The sequence below is a fragment of the Pteropus alecto genome, unplaced genomic scaffold (assembly GCF_000325575.1).
Source record: "Pteropus alecto unplaced genomic scaffold, ASM32557v1 scaffold5, whole genome shotgun sequence".
In the NCBI taxonomy this organism is placed as follows: domain Eukaryota; kingdom Metazoa; phylum Chordata; class Mammalia; order Chiroptera; family Pteropodidae; genus Pteropus; species Pteropus alecto.
Genome location: NW_006441953.1, coordinates 9,378,630 through 9,392,060, shown reverse-complemented (window position 1 = coordinate 9,392,060; position 13,431 = coordinate 9,378,630). Strand labels below are relative to the sequence as shown.

At 36.2% G+C, this 13,431-nt stretch overlaps 1 protein-coding gene across 3 annotated transcripts in view; it reads right to left on the bottom strand.

The window, feature by feature from the left end:
• Positions 1 to 1,625: 1,625 nt before the first annotated feature.
• TLR6 (toll like receptor 6) overlaps positions 1,626 to 13,431 on the bottom strand; it is a 16,811-nt gene continuing 5,005 nt past the window's right edge. For 2 of the 3 annotated variants that reach the window (XM_015594833.2, XM_015594832.2), the window contains exon 2: positions 1,626 to 4,138. In XM_015594833.2, coding sequence (XP_015450319.1) covers positions 1,679 to 4,069 — 2,391 coding nt within the window. In that variant the 5' untranslated portion in view covers positions 4,070 to 4,138 and the 3' untranslated portion in view covers positions 1,626 to 1,678. 3 annotated transcript variants of the gene reach the window in all.

Sequence of the window (13,431 nt, the reverse complement as noted above, 5' to 3'; positions counted from 1 at the left end):
GTCTTTACTCTTCCTCTATTTTCTCTGCCTTCTCTATATTCTGGATGTCCCCAGGCCACCCACCACAAGGGAAGAGTGTATTAGAGAGGAGCAAATCTCCTTGTAGTTAACTACTGGATATGACGGACAGGTCATCATGCCTCTTCTTCTTATTATGGCAGAGTCAAATATTGGCTCTTTCACAAGATGCATCTGTGAGTTTTTCAGAGGCCTCAGGCAGATACTATATTGCGCAGTTTCTTGATGCAAGTGGCATATTCTCTGGCTGACCTCTTGCAACAACCCCCACCCACACACACCATGCACATCTTCCCCCTAACCCCATGGTCTTTTGCTTAACAGTCCTTTTGCATAACAGTCTGTCTGGATAGCTGAGGTACCATCCTGACAACTCAATCCCAGTAACTCACAGGAAAATTTCCATGCCAAATAATGAAAGGGCAGACTGCAATCACTTCTTCCTTTCTTTCCTCATTCTGCCATTTTGGGCTACCCAAGCCAACCGCCTGCCTTCTGAATTCTCCAGGTGGGAAGCACTTGTCCATGCATTCAATGTTTATAAAGCACTTACATTTATAAAACATTATTTCCAATCTCTATGTTCATAATACAACACCCCCTCCAAAAAAAAAAAAAAAAAAAGTTCCAGGAAACACTCATCAAGCTCTCCAAGCGATCTCATACCATACCCCATCTGCTTTGCTCGATTGTGCATTTCTGTTACTTTGCAAGCTTTCAGGCTGGGAGAGGGCTGCCAGGCTACTCTTCCATGTGCTTAGCGCCCCTCTCATTTGCCTTTGGGAGAAATCTAAAGCAATCTCTCCATTGGTCTAGAACCCCTACTTAATGTCTCTCTAATCACCCTTTTTAAGTTAGTCTTCTGGAGATGGGTAATATGAGTTGGTAGTTACTGATCTCTTCTGCTATTTGTGGCTCTATATCTCTGTTTAAAATGTGCTTTTCTTCAGCTTTGAGGCATTCACCAAAATTCTAACAAAACCGGAAAACTTCTATCCAGTAACCAGTTACAGATAAATTTAGCTCTGACTTTTTTTGGCAGGCAGGTAAATTCATGTCTTGGCCTTCAACAGCCTATGACTAAGACTATATATTTCTTTATATACACAAACTACTGCATGTTTGTGTAGCTAGGTCAAAAATTTAATAAACTATTACTGAAATGTGAAGAAAAATGGTATTTTTATTTTCCATAACTTATCTAATTTTTTCCCAAGCCCCAAAGTTGAATAGAACAAAGGTCATCCCAGGGTCAAAGAGAATGTATAGGACACTCCAAGGACCATTGCATGCAGTTCTGAGGTTGACTCTTTCCTTGCTGCCATGAAGTCCCTTAAACTCCTGCTTACACAGAATCCACTTACGAAAGGAGAGGAGAGAAGAAAGGTATTTGAATGACTGAGCATTTACTCAAAAGAGATTGTTTCAATTTGAAACAGATGGTTAAACAAGAAGAGACTGAGCTATCTGTAATTGGTAAGTTTGAGCACCACCTCAGCCCCCAGGCTGCTTCCCTAACTCAATTGGAATACAGCTGTCATTAAGTTTTTCCTGAATGCAGAGAGATAATGCAAGCACCATCTAGACAATAACTTAAAACCATAGTGTTCATCAGAATTTAATTTTATTGATTTCTTAAGTTGGATTTCCTAGCCTTTTTTTAAGTTTTCACATCATTGTTTTCAGTGATTAGTGTTAATTTCACATTAAAAGCAGCTCTAATGTTAGCCCAAAAAAGTCCATGTTTGCTCTTCTCCTTGGGCCATTCTAAATAAGTCCTCTGTGTCATGAGAGCCCTCAGCTTGTGATACTTGCTAGGAATACTGTTCTGCGGAATGGGATCTAGCAAGATCAGGATCAAGTTATTAGATCCTTCATGAAAGAGATTGTGATGGGCAAAGTAGAGTTCATAATGGCACCACTCACTCTGAACAAAGTTGGGAGACAAAACAAAGATGGACTTGTAACTTTTCTCAATGCAGTTTATGATATTTTCCACAATGCTCTTGCCAGGAACAAAGTTTCTCTCATGGAGACAAATCCGTATACCTTCTTTTTCTAGGTTTGGTAGTAATTCATTCTTTACCCAGAAAGAATCGTGCTCACTATATGAAACAAAAGCGTGGAACTGGAGAGTTTTTTGGAGTTCATCTGAAGGTGTGCTCCTAGCCCTGCGCCGGGTCCGGGTCCACTGAAACGCCATCCTGAGATACCAGGGCAGATCAAAGTAGATGCAGAGGACAGTCAGAGTAACAGCCAACACCAGCCCTATGACCCCAATGGTGACAATCAGCAGAGCTGTGCTGCAGGATAACGGAGACACGTGAAAGTCCTTCAGTAGGCTTCCCTTATAGCTTTCTGGATAGTCACACTTGTAAGAGTCAGGCCAACCCTCTACCACTTCACTTGATACTTGGCCTATCCTTTGGATAAATTCTCTTAGCTCACATGTACAATGGAATGGATTGTTCCCCGCTTTTACGGACTTAACCTTCTGACAGCTCTGGAAGAAATGAGCGGATGGGTTGGAAATTGCATTATTGTCAATGATCAGTACAGAAAGGCTGCTAAAGCTACCACACCCAGGAAGGTGGGCTAAATCATTGGAAGCAATGTTGAGTTCTTGCAAATCTTCTAGACCGGCGATATCTTTAGGGATGTTCCTTATTTTGTTAGAATGGAGATCAAGAATCTTGACCCTAGGAGGTAAACATCTGAAAACAGATTCAGTAAGTATATTTGAAGACAAATTTAACATCACTATACTCTCAACCCAAGTGCAAGTTCTGTTATGTCTAGTATATTCTAAAGAATTCCAGCTCACATCCAGTATTTCCAAAGATGGCATATCCTTAGTCATGAGACCCACTTTGAAAAGATCTTTTAATTCATTCTTCTGTAAGATAAATATCTTCAATCTAACTAAGGTGGAGCAGTTTTGAAAAATACTATCTGTGAGAACATTCTGGGTAAAGTTCAAAAACTTAAATGTACTTGTTGCTTGAGGACAGAGCATGTGAATAAAAGGCGTATCTGATATGGTTAACATCATAATGTTCATCTCAGAAAACACTTTGTATAATACTGTCTGTGAAAAAATAAAAACTCTGTTTGTAACATGTTCTATTTTCAATGCTTTCAATGTTGTTTCGGAATAAGTAAAATCTTCTTTGTTAATGCTTTCAACTATTGTTAAATTGTAAATATTGAGATACTCTACAGGTTTGGGCCAAAGAAATTGAAGAATCCTAACCAGACATTTCCAAGTTGTTTCCACATGGTTGAGGGTAAAATTCAGTAAGGTTGGACCCCGAGTGAGTTCTAATAAAAATCTAATGAAAACTTGACACTTGTCATCATTCAATTTAATATTAGTCATTTGTAAGCACCCTAAATTATTAACTGATATGTTCGCTTGGACAGAGAAGAAATTATTGGGGTGAAAAATGAGGTGAAGTGTTTCTGTATTCAGAATTTGAAGACTTTCTGACTCATTTTCCTTCACATGATAACCTTCCAAATCTAGAAGGATGCAACTTAGATGCAAGTGAGCAATTGGTAACAAATCTAATTGTTGTAACTTTGTAGCACTTAATCCTAAGAAATTCAGTTGTGTCCAGTTGCCAAATTCCTTACAGATGGGCAGGGCATCAAAATCATTGAATGAGAGGTCTAAATGCTTGAGATTGGTGATAGGATGGCAGGATATCTTCTGCAACTGATTGTGGGATAAATCCAAATATTCCAAATCCTGGTTGAACTTGAAAATACTAAGATCAAGGCACTGGATTCTATTATGAGAAAGTCTCAAAACTTTCAGCCCTGAGAGAAAGCTGATGTCAGAGAGGTGAAGCTCAGATATATAATTTTGAGACATATCTAAGACTTTAGTTTTTGGTGGCAGGCCTTTTGGAACATGAGTAAGGCCTCTATCTGACATGTCTACTGCATATTCACTTTCATCAGAGAAGTGGATTGTCGTTCCAACTACTAAGGTTACAATGTAAACAAAATGAAAGCTTCTGAAAATTGATTCTTTGTCCTTGGTCATGATGTTGAAGCAGCTATCCCCCAAAGGGTTGTTGCTGATCTTCAGAGAATCTTGATATGCATCCAAATTCTAGAAATAAAATATACATTAAGATGTATGAAGATTGGATAATTGCTCTCAAAGCTTCACTTACTAAACACAAAATCTCAATGATTTCTTTATTTACTATCAACCACCTAACTGCCACAGTGGCATCCTGAGAGTAGCAGTGGCAGCTGTTATTGGCCACAGAGCAGCTTCCTGTGCCCAGACCAGAGTGTCCACAATCAGCACCTGCCTGGAACCACTTACAGGTAGAAGTTGGAAGTCCTCCAACTTCTACAGACAAGTGAGGGGCACCTGAGATAATATATACTCCAATCTTTCCGGTAGCAGAAAATTTTTTGTCACAGGATCCCATTTTTGACACAATTCTCATAAAAATGGATATGTGTTTTTCCAGCTCATAGTAGACCAGAAGCAACAAATTCAGAGACAGGATTCAGCACTTGATAACATGAAAACATCAAGTTCTTACATTTGACACACTGATAAAACAGGAAAAGATAGATAAACATTAATAAGTACATTGAAAAAGTCAGAAGGCACATAAGGCTAAAGCTGCTGTATATAAGAGAGAACGGTTTTCCCAGAGCCCAGAAAGTCTCACTGTACTACAACATAGTATAGACGCTGATGTTCGTGACAATCAATGAATGAGAAAAGATTACCTGGCTGAGGGGTGGAAGCAGGTGCATGAGTCCACAGACACCATATTTGAAACCAGGGCAAAGAGTGGAACTTTGAGGCTCACTAGATCCCATTCAGGTTCTAATGGGCACAAAAAAGCATCCAGGAGTGCCCCTCCCCTCCCCCCGCCTCCCTTTCCCTCAAGGAACAAGACCAGACAACATTTCTTAGATAAGGCCTTGTGTAGCAGGAATAATTGAGAGCAGATTTTGCCTAGTTGTTCAGTTTTATTAACAAAGGGATCCACTGTTCATCACCTGAGGGTATACTGGAAATAGTAAAATAGTTAAAAGATGAGTAGGATTTCAATGAACCATTGTTTGTAAGAGTAAACATTCTTCTGGGTTGGGAAAGTTTCATTACAAAATGACAATTTATTTTTTAAACCAATTACACTTAATTTTTTTTAAAAAAATAGCATATGGTTAAAAGTTTCTCACTGCTCTTCCCATACAGACTCTCCCAATTGTCCTCTGAAACACCCACAAAAACACAGAATCACATAAAAACCTATCTTGCCACCAAAAACAAAGATGGGAAATTAATAGCAGGATGCAAAAGCATCTATACTCATGAGAAAGTAATTGAACTATATCAAGCGGTAGTAAGATAAAGTGAGTTATATTAAGGAAAACCTGGCATACTCAAGCTTTGTCTTAGGACAATAGACTCCCTGATGAAAGGTATGAAGAAATTTTGTTCTTCTCTGTGTTTGTCTCTGATTCAAACACCGAGGATGAGTTATAATCAGGTAATTAAGTAGTATTTCTTTTATCCCAGGGGTACCGGTACTGGCTCACAACATTGTTTACCTTCTGCAGACCATCTTCCAACTCTCTATCACACAATGATGGACACTACCAGGTAAAAACTGGGTAAGAAGTACTCTCACCACTTCTATTCGACATAGTGTGCTGGAAGTCCTAGCCAGAGCAATTAGGCATATTGCTAAAAATAAATAAAAAGCATCTAAATTGGAAAGGAAGAAGTAAAATTATCTCTGTTTGCAGATGGTATGATCACATGTGTAGAGAATCCTAAAGACTCTACCAAAAATCTGTTAGAACTAATAAACAAATTCAGTAAAGTTGCAGAATACAAAACCAACATACAAAATCAGTTGTGTTTTCTATATACTAACAACAAATTATCTGAAAAAGAAATAAACAAAACAATCCCATTTACAATTGCATCAAAAAGAATGAAATGCCTAAGAATAAATTTAACCAAGAAGGTGAAAGACCTGCACACTAAAAACAGTAAGACATTGATGAAAAAAATTGAAGAAGACATAAATAAATGGAAAGACATCCTGTGTTCATGGATCAGAATAATCAACAAGGTGAAAATGTCCATAATACCCAAAGCTATCTATAGATTTAATTCAATCATTATAAAAATTCCAGTGGTACTTTTCATATAAATAGAGGAAAAAATTAGAAAATTCATAAGAACCTACAAAATACCCCAAAGAGCCAAAGCAATCCTGAGATGGAACAAAGCTAGAGGCATTACATCTCCTAATTTCAAACTATACTGCAAAGCTATAGTAATCAAAACAGTATGGTATTCAAATAAAGACAGAGAGCAATAAAACAGAATCAAGAGTCCAGTAATAAATCCATGCATAAACTGCCAACTAATATTTGATAAGGGAGTCAAAAATACTCAATGAGGAAAGGGTAGTCTCTTTAATAAATAGTGTTGGGAAAACTGGATATGTACATGTAAAGTAATTTACATGTAAAGTTGGACCCCTATCTTATTCCACTTAACAAAAATTTACTCCAGAAGGATTAAAGACTTAACTATAAGACCTGAAACCCTAAAACTTCTAGAAGAAAACACAAAGGAAAATCTCCCTGACATTGGTCTTGGCAATGATTTTTTGGATCTGACACCAAAAACATAAGCAATAAAAGCAAAAATAAACAAGTGGGGATATACCAAACCAAAAGGCTTTTGTACAGCAAAAGAAACATGAACAAAATGGAAATTCAACCTACATAATGGGAGAAGATATTTATAAACCATATTATCTGATAAGGGGTTAATATCCAAAATAGATAAAGAATTCATACAATTTGGTAGTAAAAATAAATAAATAAATAAATAAAAACAAATAATTCAATTAAAAGGAGGCATAAGACCTAACTAGACAAATTTTTCCAAAGAAAACACACAAATCTTCAACAAGTATAGGAAAAGATGCTCAATTTCACTAATCATCAGAGAAATATAAATCAGAACCAGAAGTTATCACCTCACACCTGTTAGAAAGGCTATTATCAAAAAGACAGGAGATAATGAGAGTTGACAAGGATATGAAGAGAAGGGAGCCCTTGGGCACTGTTGATGAGAATGTAAATTGGTGCAGCCACTATGGAAAACAGTAAGGAGGTTCCTCAAATAATTAAACAGAGAACTACCATATGAGCTGGGTTATAGATTAAAAAAAAAAAAAACAACGAACTCACTCTCAAAGATAGTGCACCTGCATGTTCATTGCCACATTATTCATAATAGCTAAGACATAGAAACAACCTAAATGTCTACTGATGGATGAATGGGTAAAGAAAATGTGATACATAGTAATAATGGAATTATTATTCAGCCATAAAAAGGAAGGGAATTCTGCCATTTGTGACAATATGGATGGACCTTTGATGGTATTTTGCTAAATGAAATTAAGTCAGAGAAAGACAAATACTGTATGATCTCACTTATATGTGGAATCTTAAAAAGCCAAACTCATAGAAACAGAGAGTAGAAAGGTGATTGCCAGGGCTGGGGACAGGGAAAATGAGGAGATGTTGGTTAAAGGATACAAACTTCTAGATATAAGACAAATAAGTTTTGAGGATCTAATGTACAGCCTGGTGACTACAGTTAACAGTACCATATTATATACCTGAGAGTTGCTAAGACAGTAGATCTTAAATATTCTCACCACACACACACAAAGTAACTATGTGAGGTTACAGATGTGTTAATCAACCTTATTGTGGTAATCATTTTGCAATACATATGTTATCAAATTATCACATTGTAGACCTTAAACTTACAAAATATTATGTCAATCATATCTCAATGAAGTAGGGAGGGACTTGAGGGGGTACACTGCATTCTGAAATATGTAAGCCATACAACAACACTTGTAAAAAGGGGCAGATATTGATCAGGATTGCAGTTTACATATATATTAAAAACTCCCTTAGATGAAAGTATCAGAGAATTGGCAATAAGGATAGAAGAAGCTATTACCTTATACTACTTAAAACGAATAGCTCACAACAAAAATATAACGGATAGGAACAATTACGCAATGAATAACATTGCATCAAAAGGTACAGGGCATACCGAGATTACTCTACCCAGCAAAGTTATCATTTAGAATTAAAAGAGAGATAACTTTTTTTTTTGGAATCAAAAAAGAATTTCCCAGACAAGTATGTGTATCAAAAGTCTAAATAAAGAATGGTAATAACTACATACCTAGCAACAAATACTTCAAGTGAAAAAGAATTAAATGCTCCAATCAAAAGATAGGGTGGATGAATGGGTAAGAAAACAAGACTTTTACATATGCTGTCTACGATAGACTCACTTCAGATTAAAAGACACACACACACAGACTAAAAGAAATGAGATGGAAAAAGATATTTCACGATGGACCAAGAGGATAGTGTGCTCTATGGAGTAAGTCAGATAGAGGAAGACAAATGTCATATGGTTGCATGTATGTATAGAACCTAAGGAGCAAAATAAACAAACAAACAGAAAACAGAAACAAACTCATAGATTCAGAGAACATTTTGAGGGTTACCAGATGGGTGAGTCAGTGAAAAAGAGGGAAGGGATTAAGAAGTACAAATTGGTAGTTATAAAATAGTCACGGAGTATAGATTGATAGATAGAAAGAAAGTATAGAATAAGGAATATAGCCAATAATATTGTAATAAATATGCATGGTGGCAGAGGGGCACTAGATTTATTGGGATGATCACTTTGTGAGTTACATAGATGTCTAATCACTATGTTATACACCTGAAATTAATATCGTATTGTATGCCAACTATAACTGAAAAAAAATTATTTTAATATATATACTTACCCTTATTTTAGCAATTTCAGTTCTCAGAATTTTTTTCTAAAGGAATAATCAGGGATACACATAAAAATATTACTATGAGGATGCTCATGACATGCTGAAAAATTGAAAAAAACAATTATGTCTAATATAGAAAATAGTTTAATCAATTATGGCACACCCATAACATGGGATAGTATGCAGCCTCATATATCGTACTTTTGAAAAAAAAAATGTCTACAATATAATGTTACGTGAATAAAAGAATACAAACTTCTATATGGGGTAAGACTCTAATTTTGTAAAATATGACTAAAATCTGACATATATACAAAGCCTAGGGAGAAAAGATTGGGAAGAAATATATCAAATGTTAATAGTGGTTATCTCTGGATCTCTGAATCATAGAAAATTTAATTTTTTTCTTATCCTTTTGTATATTTCCAAAAATTTCTAATTTGAACATCTTTCAAAAAAGCCTTGTCTTAAAATACAGCTAATATGAAAATATTTTTTATTAAAAGAAACATGCTTGTGTTATTGGTGTGTTTGTGTGTGCATGTGTGTGTACGTACATATAGTGTGTGTGTGTGTGTGTGTGTTTATATATATTTATCATGGGGGGGAAGGAGAGAGAGAAACAGAGAGAGAAACAGAGACAGAGAGAACTTCTACATGATGCTAGATAATTGACATTTATGACTGAGAACTCACCTAGAAGTCCCTCGTGGTGCTTGTGTTCAGGGGTCTGAAACTTAGCCACCTTACCCTTAAAACACAAATATTTCTCTGGGGGCATTTATACCCTTTGCAGTTTCTTGACAAACCAGCCTGGAGCTTTTATATTTAAGAAAAAATAAAGGCGAGGAAAAAAGGGAGATGAGAGTGGAAGATTAGAGAGTTTACAACTTTTTTTTTAAAGGAAATAAAAAGAGATAAAAGGTAAAAGTTGTTTTTCGTTAATGCATCAGATGAAAGGAGAAGACAAATGGAAGAAGCTCTATTTTGAAAATAAAGCCGTGATGGATAGGACCTATAAAAATTAAAACTACAAGCCTTTTGAACCACGCTTCTCTGGCTCAGGCCCACTTCCACTTCTGGAAGTGTACTTTCCCTTCTAATAAAACTTTTCTTTTTTACTGTTAAAAAAAAAAAAAATTAAAACTACCAAAAAGAAAAGATCAGAAAAACATTAAGTGAGGTGTGATTCCATAATCAAGTATATAAGGAAAACGTCGTTTTATTTGTTAAAATTTGGTTGAGAGACCCAGAGAAAGGCAAGTTCTAGGTCAGTCCTTGCCACTTCCTCCGTTTAATAAATGTTTATTCAGATCATATTATGTGCCAGGATTTTGCTGGGCGTTAGGTTCTGGGGATGTGAATATGAATAGCACTGACATAATCCTGGCTTTCAAAATGCTTATAAATTAGTGACAGATACAAATCCATAATTACAGAATCATGTGATAGAAAGATCAAACACTCGTGCCAACTATAAAGATATGTAATATGTGATAGATGCCAATTAGTGTCATAAACTACTATAAATATTACTGAAAGCAAGGAATTAGAGAAAAGTGGAAAGAGAAAACGTAGTAGACAAAACCAGAAGAAATAAATATAATTGGTTAAATTTTCCCCTTAACTATGACTACAAGTGCTAGTTATTTTTATATTTTTTCAAGACAGTCTTATCTTATCATTCTTGTATGTTTAAAGGATACTTGCAACATTTAAAAATCACACTTAAAAACACCTTGCAAAAATGAAAAAGAAACATTACCTATTTCCTATACAATCATTAGCATTTTCTTGCTTGTTTGAAGTAATTACACCATAATTTGAAAACGCCACAAAAGCCTGCTTACTTACCAAGATTTCTGTCTCAGAAGAGAAAATAACTTCTAAATGCGGAAAAATAAGTGCATGACTAAATGCCAGTCCTTAGTTTCAGTAAAGCAATACCATAGAAACAGTTTTGTGCCATCTATTGGACCTTCTTGGAATTACTCCTATATATGAATTTCCCTTTCAACGGTCAGTTGCAAAGCATGTGAGTCAGTAGGTTTTTATGGGCTACAGACTAAAACAGTGAACAAATTTTTAAATTCATACGAGCAAGCAGCTTATGACAATTTCAATGTGAAGAAAGTTGTTTCTAAGGTAATATTTATCTGTAAGACTTTGCAGCCTAAATGTGAAATCATCAACAGAGTAGAAAGTTATTGAACTTTGCCTGTTTTCTATTATCACCATTCTTAACATTTCCAAAAATATTTGCAATTGCCATTACCAAGCAATTTTGGAGCATTATCTTAGCTGGATGAGACACTTTAAAATAGAACGAGCTTAGAGCCAAGATTTGTTATTTTAAAAATCACTTTCAAGAAAAGTTTAGTAGTTCGTACAAATAAAGCCACACCTGAAGGAAGTTGCATCCTGTTTCCCCTCATTCTGACCAACATTTATCAAAGGTTTTAATTCTAGATTCTTGAATAACAACACTGAGATCCTGCAGGACTAATTAAAAAAATTTTTCTAAGGCATTTAGAATCATTTTAGAATGATATTGTCAAATGAACTCAAAAAGAGTCTGGAGACTTTGGTTAGAAATAAATAATAAAGATTTATTCAAGGGTCTTAGAGTTTGGAGACTGGAAACAGCTCGGTGAAAAATGCAGAAGTGTTCCAAAGAAGAAAGAAAAACTCAAAGTTCCCAGGCTAGTTAAAACAAGAATAGAATCGTTTCCTCAGGCCTCAACCTACTTGATTTCGGTAATTCAGCAGCTTGACGATAGTGACTCCATTTTATTATTTCACTCTATTTCTCAATTTAAACAAGGGTTGATGCAAAAAGAGAGTATCTAGTTAACCAGATACTTCGGACAGCTAGGATACCCTATTCCCAAGACTTTCCACTTAATTGAGGTCTGTAAAGAACTGAATGTGAGTTAAATAATTACTCCATAATCAATCCCACTGTCTGGCATTATCTTATTGTTTACCAAAAAAAAGTTAAAACCCTATGGTAAGAACTGGTAAGAACCACTTCTGCTTTTAGAAGGAAGAGAAAGGCCAGTTTCTTCCTATTCATTCTTATTCATCAAACATAACAGGAAGTCTTCTCAGCCTTGGGGAGAGTCAGCAAGGAGTAGATGGGTCTCTGCGGAACCAGCAAAAGGAGACAGCTAGAAAGCAGTGGGTATCTGTGACACTGGGAAATCACATTTGTGAAAGAGGAGAGGGGCCATTGTGGCTCTGAAGGAATTTCGAGCAACATTGAACTAAAGTCTCTAAGAAAATACACACACATGCATGAACATACGCACACATCAGTGCAGATTTGGCTACATCAAACGCTCACTAGGGCATTGCATAATAATGCTGGTTTTCAGGAACAAGAAGACTATTCTTGTTGAGGCTGTTATGATTCTGAGAAATGTCTTTCAGAAGATGACTAAGCCCACAAAAATCAAGTAATGTGGACGAGAGTGTGTCTGTGGAACAGACAGACAGTATTGGGGTGACCACCTCGCAATGCTGTGAACTAGCTGTGTGGCCCTGGGCGAGCTGCTTAACCTTACAGAGATTTCAGGGTCCTTGTGAGTTTTAGGGAACATAATGAATACAAAGTGGCTACAATGGTGATTGGCACAGACGAGAAGTCATTATAGTAAGGATCTTTGGAATCCTATGCAAACCTTATCTTTTTATACACTGAGGTAGAAAGACTTCAGGATATACTGCTAAATTTAAAAAATGCAAGATGTAGAACAATATGGAGTGTGACATCATTTGTATAAAATCTGGTCTCTCAGATATTTACGTAAGTGATCTTCTTGCCAGGCAGTGTTCTGAGTCCTTTGCTTATGAACTTACTTAACCCTCATGAAGGTGCTATGAGATATGTCTATCATTCCCACTTAAGGGGGAAGGGGAAAAAGCAGCTAGTTAACTGTCCAAGGTTGCACTGCTGGTCAGTAGTGGGGCTGGGGTTTGAGGCCAGATGCAACCTATCTCCTGCATCTGTATGCTTGAGCATTCCACCATGTGTCCTTATGAGACACACACAGAGGAAAGACACAGAGAGGAGCAGGCCATGTGAAAACACAGGCAGAGATTGGAGTTTTGCAGCCATGAACCAAGAAATGCCTGGAACCATCAGAAGCTGGTGGCCCTGCCCACACCTTGGTTTTGGGCTTCTGGCCTCCAGAACTATGAGAAAATAAATTTCTGTTGTTTTAAGCCACCCAGTTTGTGGGAATTTTTTATGGCAGCCATGGGAAACTAACACAAGGGTCTACATACACATGCTAATACATGCATTTTTTTTTTTTTTCCTGAGAGGATACTTCAACTGTTACATTTGAGCAGAAGAACCAAGAGACATTTTTATTACCATTTAATGCTCTTTGGTCTTGCTCGAATTTTTAAAATATGTATATGTATTACTATTTTATGCATTTTTACTTTATAAAAATAAAGTAGTATCATAGTGGAATAAGTAAAATAACATAGTGTAAGGCCAGTAAATATACTGTCT